The following is a 13,837-nucleotide window of genomic DNA, read 5'->3' on the forward strand; positions in this document are numbered from 1 at the left end:
CAATTATCCAACGGATAGCTTAGAGATTGATCCTCGTGAAGATTGTCCAATGGATAGATTGGATACTGAGGAGTATAAACACTACAAAAAAATATGATTTTTACGACGAATTTTGCAACGAAAAATTTGGAAAAATCTGTCGCAAATCGAATTTGCGACGAATTTAGCGAAGGAAAAAATGCCGTCGCTAATAGGTCGTCGCAAAATTTTGCGATGGAATAAAATTCGTCGCAAATAATTTGTCGCAAATAATTCGTCGCAAATTAGCCACGAACACTATCCATCGCAAAATTCGTCGTGAAATTCGTCACAAAATTCATCACAAAATTCGTTGCAAATTTCGTCGCAAAATTCGTCGCAAAATTCATCGCAAATAATTCGTCGCAAAATTCGTTGCAAATTAGCCACGAACTTTATTCGTCGTAAATTTCGTCGCAAATGTAATCGCAAAATTCGTCGCAAATTTCGTCGCTAATTATTCGTCGCAAAATTCGTCGCTAATTTGCCGCGAACTATATTCGTCACAAAATTCGTCGCTAATTTGCCAAAAAAAAATTTTTGGTCTGTAATTTGCAGCGAACTTATTCGTGGCAAAATTCATCGCTCATTTGCCACCAAATTTTTTTACATTTGCCATCAACATTATTTATGATCGAATTTAGCGACGATTTTTTATTAATTCTTTAGCGACGAACTCTGCGACGATTATCGTTTAGGGACGAAATTAGCGACGAAATTTTATTTTTGCAACGAACTTTTGTAATTTGTGATCGTACGATAAAATCATTTATTTTATTTTTTGATTTTAAACCTAATTAAAAGAAAAATTAATTTTTGGAATTTATATTTAACATTGATTAAGCACTTAATAACATCAAAATATTATAATAATATGAAAATGAAATACATTCATCTACATTTTCCACAAGAATGACATAAATATTTTTCTTTATAGTACACATAATGAGAGAATAAATAATCTTGAGCACTTTAAAGCACCTGCTTAAGCAACCCCATGAACATATTGGGCCAACTGCACTTATGGCACAAAAGATGCTAAAGCAAAGCTTATCCCCGATATATATGAAAAGATACTTTCAATCTTGCGCCTGCTCTGCTTTCTCCTGTAAGGTTTGCATGGAGTGCTTCGTCACTTCCTCCAAAGAGGTGACATTCACTTGTTGACATACAATGCGATACTCAATCAGACCATCCTTGGCAAATCTCCCCCTCCGCATATCAACGCATAGCTCAATGTACTTGAACATAATCCTCTCAAGGGTATTTTGCCATGCTCGGGATCTCTTCAAGGTAATAAGATCGTGAAGTTCTTGCAGAGCATCTTGCTTCTGCCCAACATTTATCAGCTCTGCATCCACACATAAACAAACTTTGTCAGCAAAACTCCATGTTGCATAAAAGGACTGCAGAGAATCATCAACTATTCTCTCAAATGAGCTTCAAATGACACATATAATAGCAAATACCAGGTTTAGCTGAAACAATCCACTAACTTGCCTACCTACCCAGGATACATTCACAATCTCAAAAAATAACATAAGAACAGGTGCCTTCTGCGGATTATCTTGTCTATATTTAGCACCTACCTTATTATATTACTTTTAACTATATTCTTCATCCTCATTCATGTTGCACGATAACCATTTAATTTTGTTCCTATTGAATCAGCAAGTAATATGTTCACCTTGCATATGTCTGTCACACTCATGACCTAAGTCTCATTCACTTATGTTCAAGAATGCAAACACAAGAACAACCTTCATATTGTTAAGCATAAAAAAAAGAGAAAGCAGTGTCATGACAATCTCCTCAAAGACCATGTATTAAGCTAGGGAGTTGGGGAATGGTCAAGTGATTCTCATTTTGCTTCACCATATAGGTTGGGACAGAAAAATAAACAGGATGTCAGGTCAATAGTGGCAGTGAAACAAATTACCTTAATACCATATCAACGGCACAACCAGATAATTCACCAAATAAATAGAGATGCCAACCAAGTTAGTATACGTGTACACATGCAGACACATCCACCCTCCTGCCCTCCATACATTCATCAATGTGAGTGCCCGAGAAAATGGCTTACCACGTATCTTGAGGCATTAGAGGATCGCAAGACAAACAAAAGCGGCTTAACTATCCTTTTGACATCCTCCATTGGCGCCATAATCCAGTGTACAGTAGCAGCAGCAACTACCACTGCACTATTATAACTCCATAGCAGTGGTGATGTACATTGAAGTAAGATCTTAATATCATCATTAATTTTCCCGGATGTATATCTTGCAGAAGTTAACTTCGGTGAATCCATATTAATGTAAGTTGCACGTGATAAATATTCATCCGGTCCTTCAATGTATGATTTCTTTAATGATACAAAATGTGGATCACATGTTAGAAAGACAAGGCAGTGGAACTAAATCACAGTGCATAACATAGACAACAACCAGAAATAAGCTTCCTACATGGCAACTGAAAGCATAGAAGGCTATCTTTCACCATGTGACTGGAAACAGTCTTGGTAAACCAGATACCAAGTACATGCTTGCATTTAATCTAGCAATGAGCCGATTAAACGGAAGAGAAACACCCCCTCCCCCAACCCAAAAAAAAAAGCAGTAAATAAAATGAATGAGAAAAATGGGAAATCAATTTTGATGAACCACATCCTCAATCTTATTTAATAATTTTCAGAATTTATGGCACAGACAAGAAGAGTCGAGGTGCACAAACCTGTCGAGTTCTTTCTCCTACCCTAACAAAAAATCATATACACCTCACCAAGCATTTTGCCGAGACAAAAAGCAATGGAAAACAGTAATTGCAGAAAAATGAAAAGCGAAAACAACCACCTCTTCGATTGCAGAAGTATTTTCCTCAATGCGCAAGTCGAACAACTTGGGAACAGCGTTAGCAGCACGCTTTCTGACATAAACAGATGGATCTCTCGCGCACTTGTTTACGGCTACAAGAACGAGGGGCGCGACTATATGAAGACGAATTCCAGCCATTGTACGGAGTGCCCAGACCCTCACCAAAGGATTAGTGCCCCCCAACTCCCTTTGGAAACAATTGATCGAAAGCAATGCTTCATTTGGACGCCTACAAGCATCAAAGAAAGAGTAAACGCGAACGATCAGCTGAGCACCAACATCTAAATCCAATCATCCACATCAAGGTGATTAAAATTTCAAGTACGGGTGACATTATCCCACTTCTTTAACACGATTAGCACAAACATAGCGAGAAACGAGCAATGCCTTACAGAATTCTACCCAAAAGCAATCACGCACGCCCCTTCAAAGCTCGAAAACAATCGGAATCGAGGATCATTTTCAATTCGAGCACATCAGTCGATCCGATTCACATACTTTTCAGCGTAATGCAGCAAGTACAAGTAGACGAGCTTCTTCACTTCAAGGGACTGGGACGCGACGTTCTTGACGACCTGGGGGAAGAAGTTGGAGACGTTCTTGCCGTTCCTTTCGGGCTCCGCGGCCTCTAGGGCTCCGGAGGTACCGAAAACCCTTAGCGAGCGCGAGAGGTTTGGGGGTGTGGGGGGAGAGGGAAGAAGCAGAAGGGAGAAGGAGAAGCGAGAAGCGGAAGCAGATCTGATATGATCGAGAAAGAGGGAGAGAGATGGAGAACAGTGAGCGAGAGAGAGAGAGAGAAATTGGGGGTGAGGGCGAGGCTTTGGGGCGCTCTTTTTTTAATTAAATTTGCGACGAACTTTATATTTCGTCGCAAATTTTAGCGACGAACCTTTTAAGTTCGTCGCTAATTTGCGACGGATTTTTTTTTCCGTCGCAAATTTGCAACAGATTTTGTTTTCCGTCGCAAAAATTAGCGACGGATTTGTTTTTCCGTCGCAGATTTTGTTTCCGTCGCAAATTTGCGACGGAAGTGATCTTCGCGGCACATGGTGCCCATTTTTTCAAATCCGTTGCTAATTTGCAACGGAATTAGCGACAGAAATGTTTATACCGACCAATTTTTCAAATCCGTCGCTAATTCCGTCGGAACCTTGAGTAGATATGCTTCTACACTTTTACATATAATGACACATTACTCATATTTTGACGAATTAGTAAATGTCATGATCTAATTCGTCTAAGGACGGCAAGTCTGGTGATGCTTTTTTTTTTTTTCATTAGAGTAGCGGAGGAATGTCAAACAACTACGGGAAGTTGTTGCAAAATGGGCCGATGTGACTAGCATTACGAACACTGTGGAGAAACATGATTGATGTGGATGTCGTTGTTACAAACAGACTCGATTGACGTTTTCTCAAATAACAATAGGGCTCTGATACCAAGTCAAGAATGTGATAAAAAAAATTAAGAGCAATATATATATATATATATCATTGTCAAATGAAGAGTACACGAACCTATTTATCGATTTTATAGGATGACTATCTAAAAGGGAAAATATCAATTACAATCAATTAAAGGAAATATAGGGAATCTTCCAAAAATTTCTGTAATAGAATGCATGCCCTCTATTCACTTATCATTCGAATGTAACCCTTTAGGAGTAATTCATCTAATTGGTTAGATCAAATTGGTTAGGTCTAAATAAGAATATCTCTTTTATATGATCTCCTATAGATATCCCCATATAGATACATTGACTTTACATTTCATACATCCACCCGATTCCGATCTATTTGAAAATTGCTATAATTTATTTACCCATATATTTACGCATACATAAGAGCTACGTGCGGAGGAAACCGCCATATTCAACTAAATAGATATCTGTGTTATCTATATCTAAGTCTTGAAAAAAAGTAAGATAAGATTTGCACCTATCGATTCTAAAAAAGCTTATTTGGGACGAGAACATTTTAAGAGATTATCTAATATCTTGAGTTTATAATAGATCTTCTTATCTAATTTGAATTTGTAATATCTAATCTCTCTTAGAATTGGACGTGTAGCAAATTGTCCAATCTCTTTTGAATTTGAACTTGTGACAATCATCCAATTTAGTTTGAATTTCAATTAATAATTGTTAGTTTGCATTAGATTGATTTCATTAGGCAATATTTTAGTTTGTCTTGTGATGGAGTATATTCCTTATGTAGTCCTTGTCCTTATCACGAGAGATTGAGACAAGGTAATCATCGTGATTAGACTTAGAAGAACTTAGGTTTAGTTTTAGAACACTACAAAAAAACAAGGTTTTAGCGACAAATTTTGCGACGAAAAATTTGGCAAAATTCGTCGCTAAATGAATTTGCAACGGAAAATAAATCCGTCGCAAATTTGCGACGGATTGGAAAATGCAATACAATTTTTGGAATCCGTCGCAAAATCCGTTGCAAATTTGCGACGGAAAATAAATCCGTCGTAAATTTGCGACGGATTTTGCGACGGATTGGAAAATGCAATACAATTTTTGGAATCCGTCGCAAATTTGCGACGGAAAATAAATCCGTCGCAAATTTGCGACGGAAAATAAATCCGTCGCAAATTTGAGACGGACTTTGCGACGGAATATAAATCCGTCCCAAATTTGTGACGGAAAATAATTTCGTTGCAAATTTACGACGGATTGGAAAATGCAATACAATTTTTGGAATCCATCGCAAAATCCGTCGCAAATTTGCGACGGATTTTGCGACGGAAAATAGATCCGTCGCAAATTTGCGACGGATTGGAAAATGCAATACAATTTTTGGAATCCGTCGCAAATTTGCGACGAATTTTTATTTCGTGGCAAATTCCGTCGCAAATTAGTGACGAATAATTTTCGTCGCTAATTTGAGACGGAAAAAAAATTCCGTTGCAAATTTCGTCGCAAATTAGCGACGAAAAATTCCCCGTCGCAAATTTCCGTGGCAAAATCCATGTTTTTTTGTAGTGAAAAAAAGATCAACAAACATGGAAGAAGAGAGAGATCAAGAGTTACGAGAAATCCAATTATCTGAGAAAGCTTTTATTTTTGCACTGTTTTCCAAATGTATGAAAGTGTAATCTCTTGAGAAGTGTGTTAGTATTGTAGTTTGTGCTTAGGTATGAGATAGTGGGATCCATCTGCTTGGATATAAGCAATATCAGCTTTGGGAAGAAGTGCTTGAGTTTAAGCGACATATACAATTGTAACTACTCAAAGTTTGTTGTGGAATCCAACTAATAGGCTGTTAGTATGGGAGAGTGGACGTAGGCTTACACCAAGCTAAACCACTATAAAGCTCTGAGTGCATCATTCTTTATCTCTCTGATTATATCTATTATTGTCTGACTGAAGCACATTGCGCTACTTGATATTGTTAGTTAAGTTTCTTGAAATTACCTATTCACCCCCTTTAGGTGATATTGTTAGCCACTACATATTGATCGGTGCTTTATGTGTCACGACCCGAACCCTATCGAGCTCGCGCCATCCGCCACTGGTCGATTTTGCGACATCCTAGGAATTATCGCCGACCTCAAATACGATCATCAGAGATTTAAATCGTTAGCGGGAACCACAAATCACCTGGACAATTAAATTGAGGAGAATATTCAGGGAGAATACACATATTTCTTTTCATTACCCACTTATAAAATATTCACAACTTACGACCGCCACAATTTACAACCATCGCATACACTTGCACACCGTATTACAAACCATCGATATACAAAAAAGATCGATGACCTGGCTTTCTATCCCCAAAAATGTTACTTTCCAAAAACCTACTAGGAACCCCTGTACTAACCCCTACGCCCCTTGCTAGACGTCCATTCTGAGTCTGACTCATCATCACCAGAATCTGAACTCCCTTGATCCGATTGCTCCTCCGAAGACTCCGGCTCCGCCTCAATCACAATCGAATGATCAATGTCACCCGACTTAACTGGAGCTGCATTCTGATACTCCTCAGCCAGAAAATCAAAGAAATTGTACTCCGGCACGAAATTGAGGTCCATATATTCCTCAAACGGGAGTATATATTCCGGGTCTCCTACCGGCTCTTCCGACTCCTCAGACTCGCCATCAGGCTCTACCTCGGGCTCCACTTCGGGCTCCACTTCCTCTGGTTCCTCCTCGGGGATCGGTTCCAAATCGATGTCCATCGGATCGTCTTCAGCTTGCGACGCTTCAGGCTCGGGTTCATGCTCAGCCTCTGAAGATCCCTGAGCTGTGGGCGCTGAATGCAAACCCGACTGAGCTAAACTAGTATCCACACTAGTCAATTCTCCCTCTATCGGGGGTATGGCACAAGGGTCCCAATCCCCAACCAAATCAAACGGAACGTCAAAACCCCTAACGGGCCCGAACTCATCCCCGTCAGCATCCCGGAAGAACCAGGTAGTATATACATGGGTCTCCCACAAAGGTAGTCCTACCTCTACAAATACGGTAGTAGTATACCTAATCCAGGTCATGTTATCGGGCATAGGGAATTCTGCAACATCGACCTCGGTGTGCACTGGTACCCCAAAACGCACTGGTGGCGCTGGTGGAGGATTCACGAGTCCTGTCGGGGTTCTCAAATTTTTGGTTGAAACAACCGTGAGAACACTTCTCAGTAAGTTCACCCCTAAACCCCACCTAGGCTATCACGTACCTCCAGACAATCACCCAACACGCAATCACACACATACCATTATCACATAGGAGGCACATAAGCACAATCACAAGCATGCACAATTTTCATGTCATGCACTCATTCCGTTCTCATCATATCTCATCCACATTCCTCGCCAGTGACCCGCGTACATGTACACGCCTCAGGTACACTGCGACCTCTTTTCACATCACTTCCGGGCCCGCGTAAACGTACAAGCCTCAGGCCATGTTTCTTGCCCGCGTAAACGTACACGCCTCAGGCTCAACACCTGCCACCTTCTACGCAACCCGCGTTAAAGTACACGCCTCAAGCTGGTAGTTTTCCGGTAATACCGGGCATCGTCCCGCGTAAACATACACGCCTCAGGACGGCACAAATTCCACGATCACACATGCCATCTCATATTCACTTTCTTATTTATGCACATGCTCAACAAGCATTTGCCACACACAATTGGCCCTTCACACGCGGCCCGTGCACGCATTAATTGCACGAAATCCATGCACACTCAGAATTCAACATAGCCAGTAATAATAATTAAAATAGTCTGGCCCACGCATGCGCCCAACATGCATAATTAAATCAACCAATTGCACAATCACACATTCAATTTCACCATCCCAACTCAATTATATTCCAAACGCACAATAAACACAGAAATCGCTATTTTTCTCTAATCAAACGACGCCAAATCGATTCCGATCCTTCACGGGACTTTTTCACCATAAATTCCCGGTTCTAAAAATCCAACTTGCGTCCCGATCGGCCCATCACGGCCCCATGAACAGTGGACCACAGTCACTGTTATCCTCTAATTTCCAATAAATATTGCCCGAATTAATTCTTAAGGCCCGCCACAAAATTTCCCCTCCTAATTCATGCAATTCAGCACCTAACTTATACCAGATTTCGCCCAAAAATCGCCCGTTGATACCCGAAGTCCTAAGTTGGGTTTAGAGCGCGACTTACCCGCATTCTAGACTATCGTGGCTAGAACGGAAAGCGGCGGCGCTCAATCGGGAACGGCGGCAATGATGAACTGCCCCCGGCGGCGGCGATCGGCTTGAGGCGGACGGCGGCTGCTCACGGTGGGGCCGGCTGGGTCCACGGCCGAGAGAGGGGAGAGAGAAACCGAGAGGGAGAGGGACGGCGGGATGGGGCTGGAGGGGGCGCGGCGATGAGGACGGCGCGGCACGACGGCGATCCGGGCGGCGGCGCGGCGATGAGCGATCAAGGGGCGGCGGTCCGGCGGGGAAGAGAGGCTCACGGAGGAGGGGGTTCACGGGAGAGAGAGGGACCGAATGGGGGAGGGGAGAGGAGAGAGAATGGTCCAATTTGGACCTAAATAGTGCCTCTTGACCAAAATGGCAAATGACCAAATTGCCCTTGTCTAATCTTTTTGATCCAACGGTCTAGATTCGATCCAATCTTGAAATCAACGGCTCATATCGAATCTTACAAAAAATATCCAAGGGTATACTTGTAATTTCTCAAAAAGTCCAATGACAAAATTGTCTTTTCCAACTTTTAGGGCAAAATTACCAAAATGCCCTTGCCCTTTAAAACTAACCCTTTAAAAATCCTTAGGGGTAAAATGGTCACTTTCTCCGTTTCTCGCCGAAATCGAACTTTTCTGAAAAATCTGAAGAATTCCAGAGATGCACGTTCCAATTACAACGTCGTCCAAAGGTCCTGCCGCGACTTTCCGAATTTTCTGATGCTCGGTTTGGTCTCTAATAAAAATTTAAATTATATATACATAACGTAACTCGAGCGTTTCTCAGACTAACGGGTGGCTTTTGGGAAATTCGTCTATACGACCCGTGACTGATACTGAATCGAGTCACGTACAATTTATTCAGACCGTACTGACTTCGGTTGCCAATAAAATCGCGAGGATCAATTGCTAGATCCGAGGGGCACGATCGTTTGGTATAAGTTCAGGATCATTCGTCAAGTCATTTCGCGGTCCAGCGGAATCACCCGCGATCCACTACTATGACAGTGGCGAGCTGACCCCTAACTATCCTTGGATCGGCCAACAGTGGCTCAAAATATCACCTCGACGATTTTATGGTCGAAAGTCCCTTTACGATTGAATTATCTTTAGTCGTACGAATTTTAAATTCCCAGTTAGTCTTTCCCTAACGGTTAGTATTCAGGAATGATCAGTTCCGGGCGAGAATTAACTACGAGCACATTCGTAAAATAATTCATTTCATAAAAATCCCAAATGAGCGAAATGTCGGGATGTCACATTATGCGCTAAGAATCGTTGATAGAATCTCATTATCAACCAACTTCTTTGCATGTATGTGTGCTTGATTGCTTGATAATATTGCATGCTTGTAAAGGAAAACTGCATTAATGTAAATTCTTTAAAAGAAAAAGTTGCGGTCATTATTTTTTCTAATTTTAAATAAATTAAAAATTAAAAAGAGTAATCTTTATTGCACCAAAGGACTTTTCAAATATGTTTCCACCAAATGGCCTTTCTCTCAATGTTGTTTCTCAATGTACTTTTCAATTACAGTTGACGTAATAGTCATTAAATTTCCATGAAAACCCTTTAGGTTAAAATCCTTTGCATCTACTCAATGGCTTTTCTCAAATGATGAATTAAATGCGACCTAACTATTTATTGTAGAGAAGAAAGAGTTCAGTGACATTGTCTATAATAAATATTTGTTGGTTTTCCCTGTAGTTCTGATAAAAGGGTTTTATTTGTCAAATAGAAGCATTCATACAAAGAAAGTAACAAACATTTATTATCTTTGGCCAACAAGAGACCAACAACGTTGACATACTCGATACGACCACACACATGACCCGTGTTCGGGCAATCAAAGAGAGGGTGCCTCTCTCATACAACGATGACGTCCACGCGGAAGACGCCAACAAGACATTATTTTTTTTTTAATAGTGATACCATGTAATCGAAACTTTCAACTGAGGAAGAAGTGTTCATGTTAACAGAAGTTTTCGAATCATCTTCTTTCTCTCTAGCAGTTGAAGTAGCAGAAGCAAGCCTGTCCCCAGCCATCGCTATCACAAGCCCCGCTCGCTGCTCCTTCCAAGACTGTGCACTTCTGGTTACAAGCATCGCTATCCAAACAAAACCCACTAAATGTCTGGCTGTATTTCTTACATAAATTTCCTTTCACCATCTGCGCTTGGCCTAAATGAATGCACAGGCCAAACAATTGCAACAACCTGGGTGAGTTATGACATAGCATAAATTCTACTTTCTAGCTAAATAAATAATGACAATGATAATAGCTTTATCATATATTCTTGCATTTTTGCGCACTCCGTAGTCTTTCTTAAACTGTTTACTACCACGTACTTGTATAATCAGTGAATACTAATATGATGAACTCATATGCACATAAATGATCGCATGCATATTTAACTGAAAGAACGATAAGCACCGTTCAAACACATGGAGTCAAGAATCTCAATACCTGTTGCGTATATGTACTATTAATAGAACACTATCAGGTGACAAATGCCCTTTTCATGCACTCATTCAAAATACAATTGAAAATAGACTAACCAGTGAGGAGGATAAAATAAAGGCAAATCAGGAAGACGAAAGTGGCACGCTTGAAGAACTTGACCATGTTGAAGAAGAGAGTAGTAATCGCAAGGAGATAATGTTCCGACTTAAGACGATGGAGTATTCTTAGTTATAGTTGGTCTATCATTGACAACCAAAATTTATAGATGAAATGATAGAAGATGACAAATCCCAGCTCATCGTAAAAAACGACTTTCGACGGCGAGATATTCTCAACACCTCTGAGAATACCATGTGAACTTTTTTAACAGTGCATGCCGTTTTGTTTTTTCTTTTTAACCCGATACCTCTGGGAATAATATGTTTCTTGTGTACTTATATAACGAGTCTTTCCAATGATGGCAATAGCTTTCAAGGTTATATGCATGACAAACAGATGAAGAGTCATGATCATCCAAACACACACTTGGTCCGTAGAAATTGTCTGTAATTGCAGTACCATAGAGCTTAAACTTCCGCGAACATACCTCGTATAGCCATGTGTAAGATAATACAAATATTAGTTAATAGAATGAAAGACGAGGAGAACGATGAAATTTAAACAGTTATGACTGTCATCTATTCCCACGTTCAAAAGTATGTCATTTTGATCTCTCTTGTTCTTTTTCTTCTTTCCTGTGTATGTTAGTTTTTTTTTTTTTTTTTGGTAACCGAGGTGTCCGGGCCAGCTTGCGCGCACCTCGACTATTCCTCAGGGGAGACTAGCACAGCAACCCACCGCCATGGCCCCCCACTTAAATCACAAGTGCTCAGCTGAGGAATCGAACCTAGAACCAGTGCGCCTAACCACACAATCCCAAGTACGCCCTAGCCAACTGCGCTACCCATGGGTGGGTTTTCCTGTATATGTTAGTTAGCTATAATGTAATTCAATAATGCGGGAAAAACAGAATTATAAGGATCTTATATCTTTATGATTTTTTACAATAAGAGGGATGAAGACGTACCTTTATCCATAGCAATACCGTTGAAAATGATTGTTGCAGAAATAGAAGAAACGAAGAAATCTGATTTTTCTCCCTTAACCAACTTTTCTCTTAACGTATCTTATCTGATGGATGATAAAATACAACCCTTCGTTGTCTTGGGTGGAAAGAGGACCAGACTCTATTTATACAAGCTATCAATTGGTGCCTTCCATCGATAATGACCGTTAAACAAATGTAGCGTAAGTAAGTCCCAAGACTCTAGAATCTATCTTTCCATAAGTAAGGTGGGCTCTTGCATCTTACTCGGTTCCTGACCGGCCTAGAATACGTTAGTTGAGGCTACAACTAAACTTCATTGAGTAATTGATGGGAAATCCAAGTTACGGTTGCCACAGTTTGAGAGACCCCATGCGATGTTAGGAATCGCTGCACAATCACAAAGAAAATAGAGAGTAAAAGCTAGAATGAGAATTTGAGACACAGGGTTTTATCCCGATTCACCCTTAAACTAGGGTCACGTCCAGGTGAGGATTCCACTATAATTAGCACCTCGCACATCTCTATTACATTTTTCAATTACAAAAGAATGAGAATATATATAGGTAATAATTTTATTCAAAATAGGAAACCTCTTTCTAGGATACTTACTCTAATTAGGAAACCATTCAATTAGGAAACCTATTCAAAATAAGAAACCTAATTGAATTAGGAAACTTTCCTTGTGCGTCTTATTGCTGTTGTTGGGGACCCCGTGCTGTCCTATCGCTGGGAAGTATATGAACCACATCACAACATGCGAAACGTAAGCGCCATCCCGCCAGAAATTTATTATCGCCTACTTAGCATGAGACGGGGTCGGGGATGCGATGAGCCAGCTCATAGGCAATGGCAAGAGACGGCAGGGGCGATGGCATGGGAACGGGTGGCACCAATGACGGCAGCACAAGCGGGGTAGGGGAAAGACTAGAAGACGATAAAAGAAGGTAGGAGGGGCATTGCAGAAAGAAACTGGAGCTTTTTAAGGTTTGGATTATTATTCATTTTTTGGAAATTTCTCAACATGTACAGAAAATAAGACTATTTAAGGAAATGACTTTAGTTATCCCTAATTATTTTAGAGGATCCATATCTTTATCATTAAGTCATCCGCTTGAGCCATCTGATGTCCCCCCACCCTCTGGATGAACCTTTATGACTAGGAATAGTTGATTTATATAGCAATTGTAAGGTCTTGGTTTTCAAAATTTATTCAACAAATAAAGGGTGGTGAAAGTAATTTATTCAATCAAATTTTAATTTGGCCGGTCTTGATGGTGGGTCACTTAGGGATGTTGTGATGTGCATATCATTTAGAATAAAAGACAGGTCCTCGGATTTAACCATAAGTTAAATAACTTGGAATGATTCATATACCGAACAAGCTTCCAAAGAAGCATCCAACTAATCGGCCGATTATTCATGCGCCTTCACGTGATTGTTTTCTTTTACTTAAATCACTTTTGTCTAGTCTTGTGGTACATAGAGAGATAAATCGGAAAAAAATATATTGCTTTCCGCGGAAATTATTTGAAAGAAATTTCTTGTCTTTCTTGTGAACTTTGATTATATTATTGTTCCTTCAAGATGGATTGGACCGTTGTTGATTGGCTACTGGTGTGAAAAGAGAGAAAATTACCAAAAAATTCTTAAACTTATTTTACTTGTGCCAATTCAGTCATAAACTTTTCAATTGTACCAATTAAGCCC

General features: G+C 40.2%; 1 protein-coding gene across 1 annotated transcript; it reads right to left on the reverse strand.

Moving 5' to 3' along the window:
* Positions 1-831: 831 nt before the first annotated feature.
* Positions 832-2,374, reverse strand: LOC130137461 (eukaryotic translation initiation factor 3 subunit A-like). Its single transcript, XM_056308782.1, has 2 exons — positions 2,105-2,374; positions 832-1,367 (listed from the first exon to the last, which is right to left on the reverse strand). Exons 1-2 carry the CDS (start codon positions 2,327-2,329, stop codon positions 1,098-1,100), a joined length of 495 nt encoding a protein of 164 aa, XP_056164757.1. The 5' UTR covers positions 2,330-2,374; the 3' UTR covers positions 832-1,097.
* Positions 2,375-13,837: the final 11,463 nt, after the last annotated feature.

This window comes from Syzygium oleosum, unplaced genomic scaffold, assembly GCF_021117445.2.
Source record: "Syzygium oleosum isolate NSW1041296 unplaced genomic scaffold, Sole_v2.1 Sole_v2.02, whole genome shotgun sequence".
NCBI lineage: Eukaryota > Viridiplantae > Streptophyta > Magnoliopsida > Myrtales > Myrtaceae > Syzygium > Syzygium oleosum.

What these genes read in the sequence shown, in the direction of transcription:
- LOC130137461 (XM_056308782.1), bottom strand. Translation starts at nt 2,329, where the DNA reads ATGGATTCACCGAAGTTAACTTCTGCAAGATATACATCCGGGAAAATT. An exon ending in CTAATGCCTCAAGATACGTG is followed by an intron (nt 1,368 to 2,104) that starts GTAAGCCATTTT and finishes GTGGATGCAGAG; the next exon opens with CTGATAAATGTTGGGCAGAA.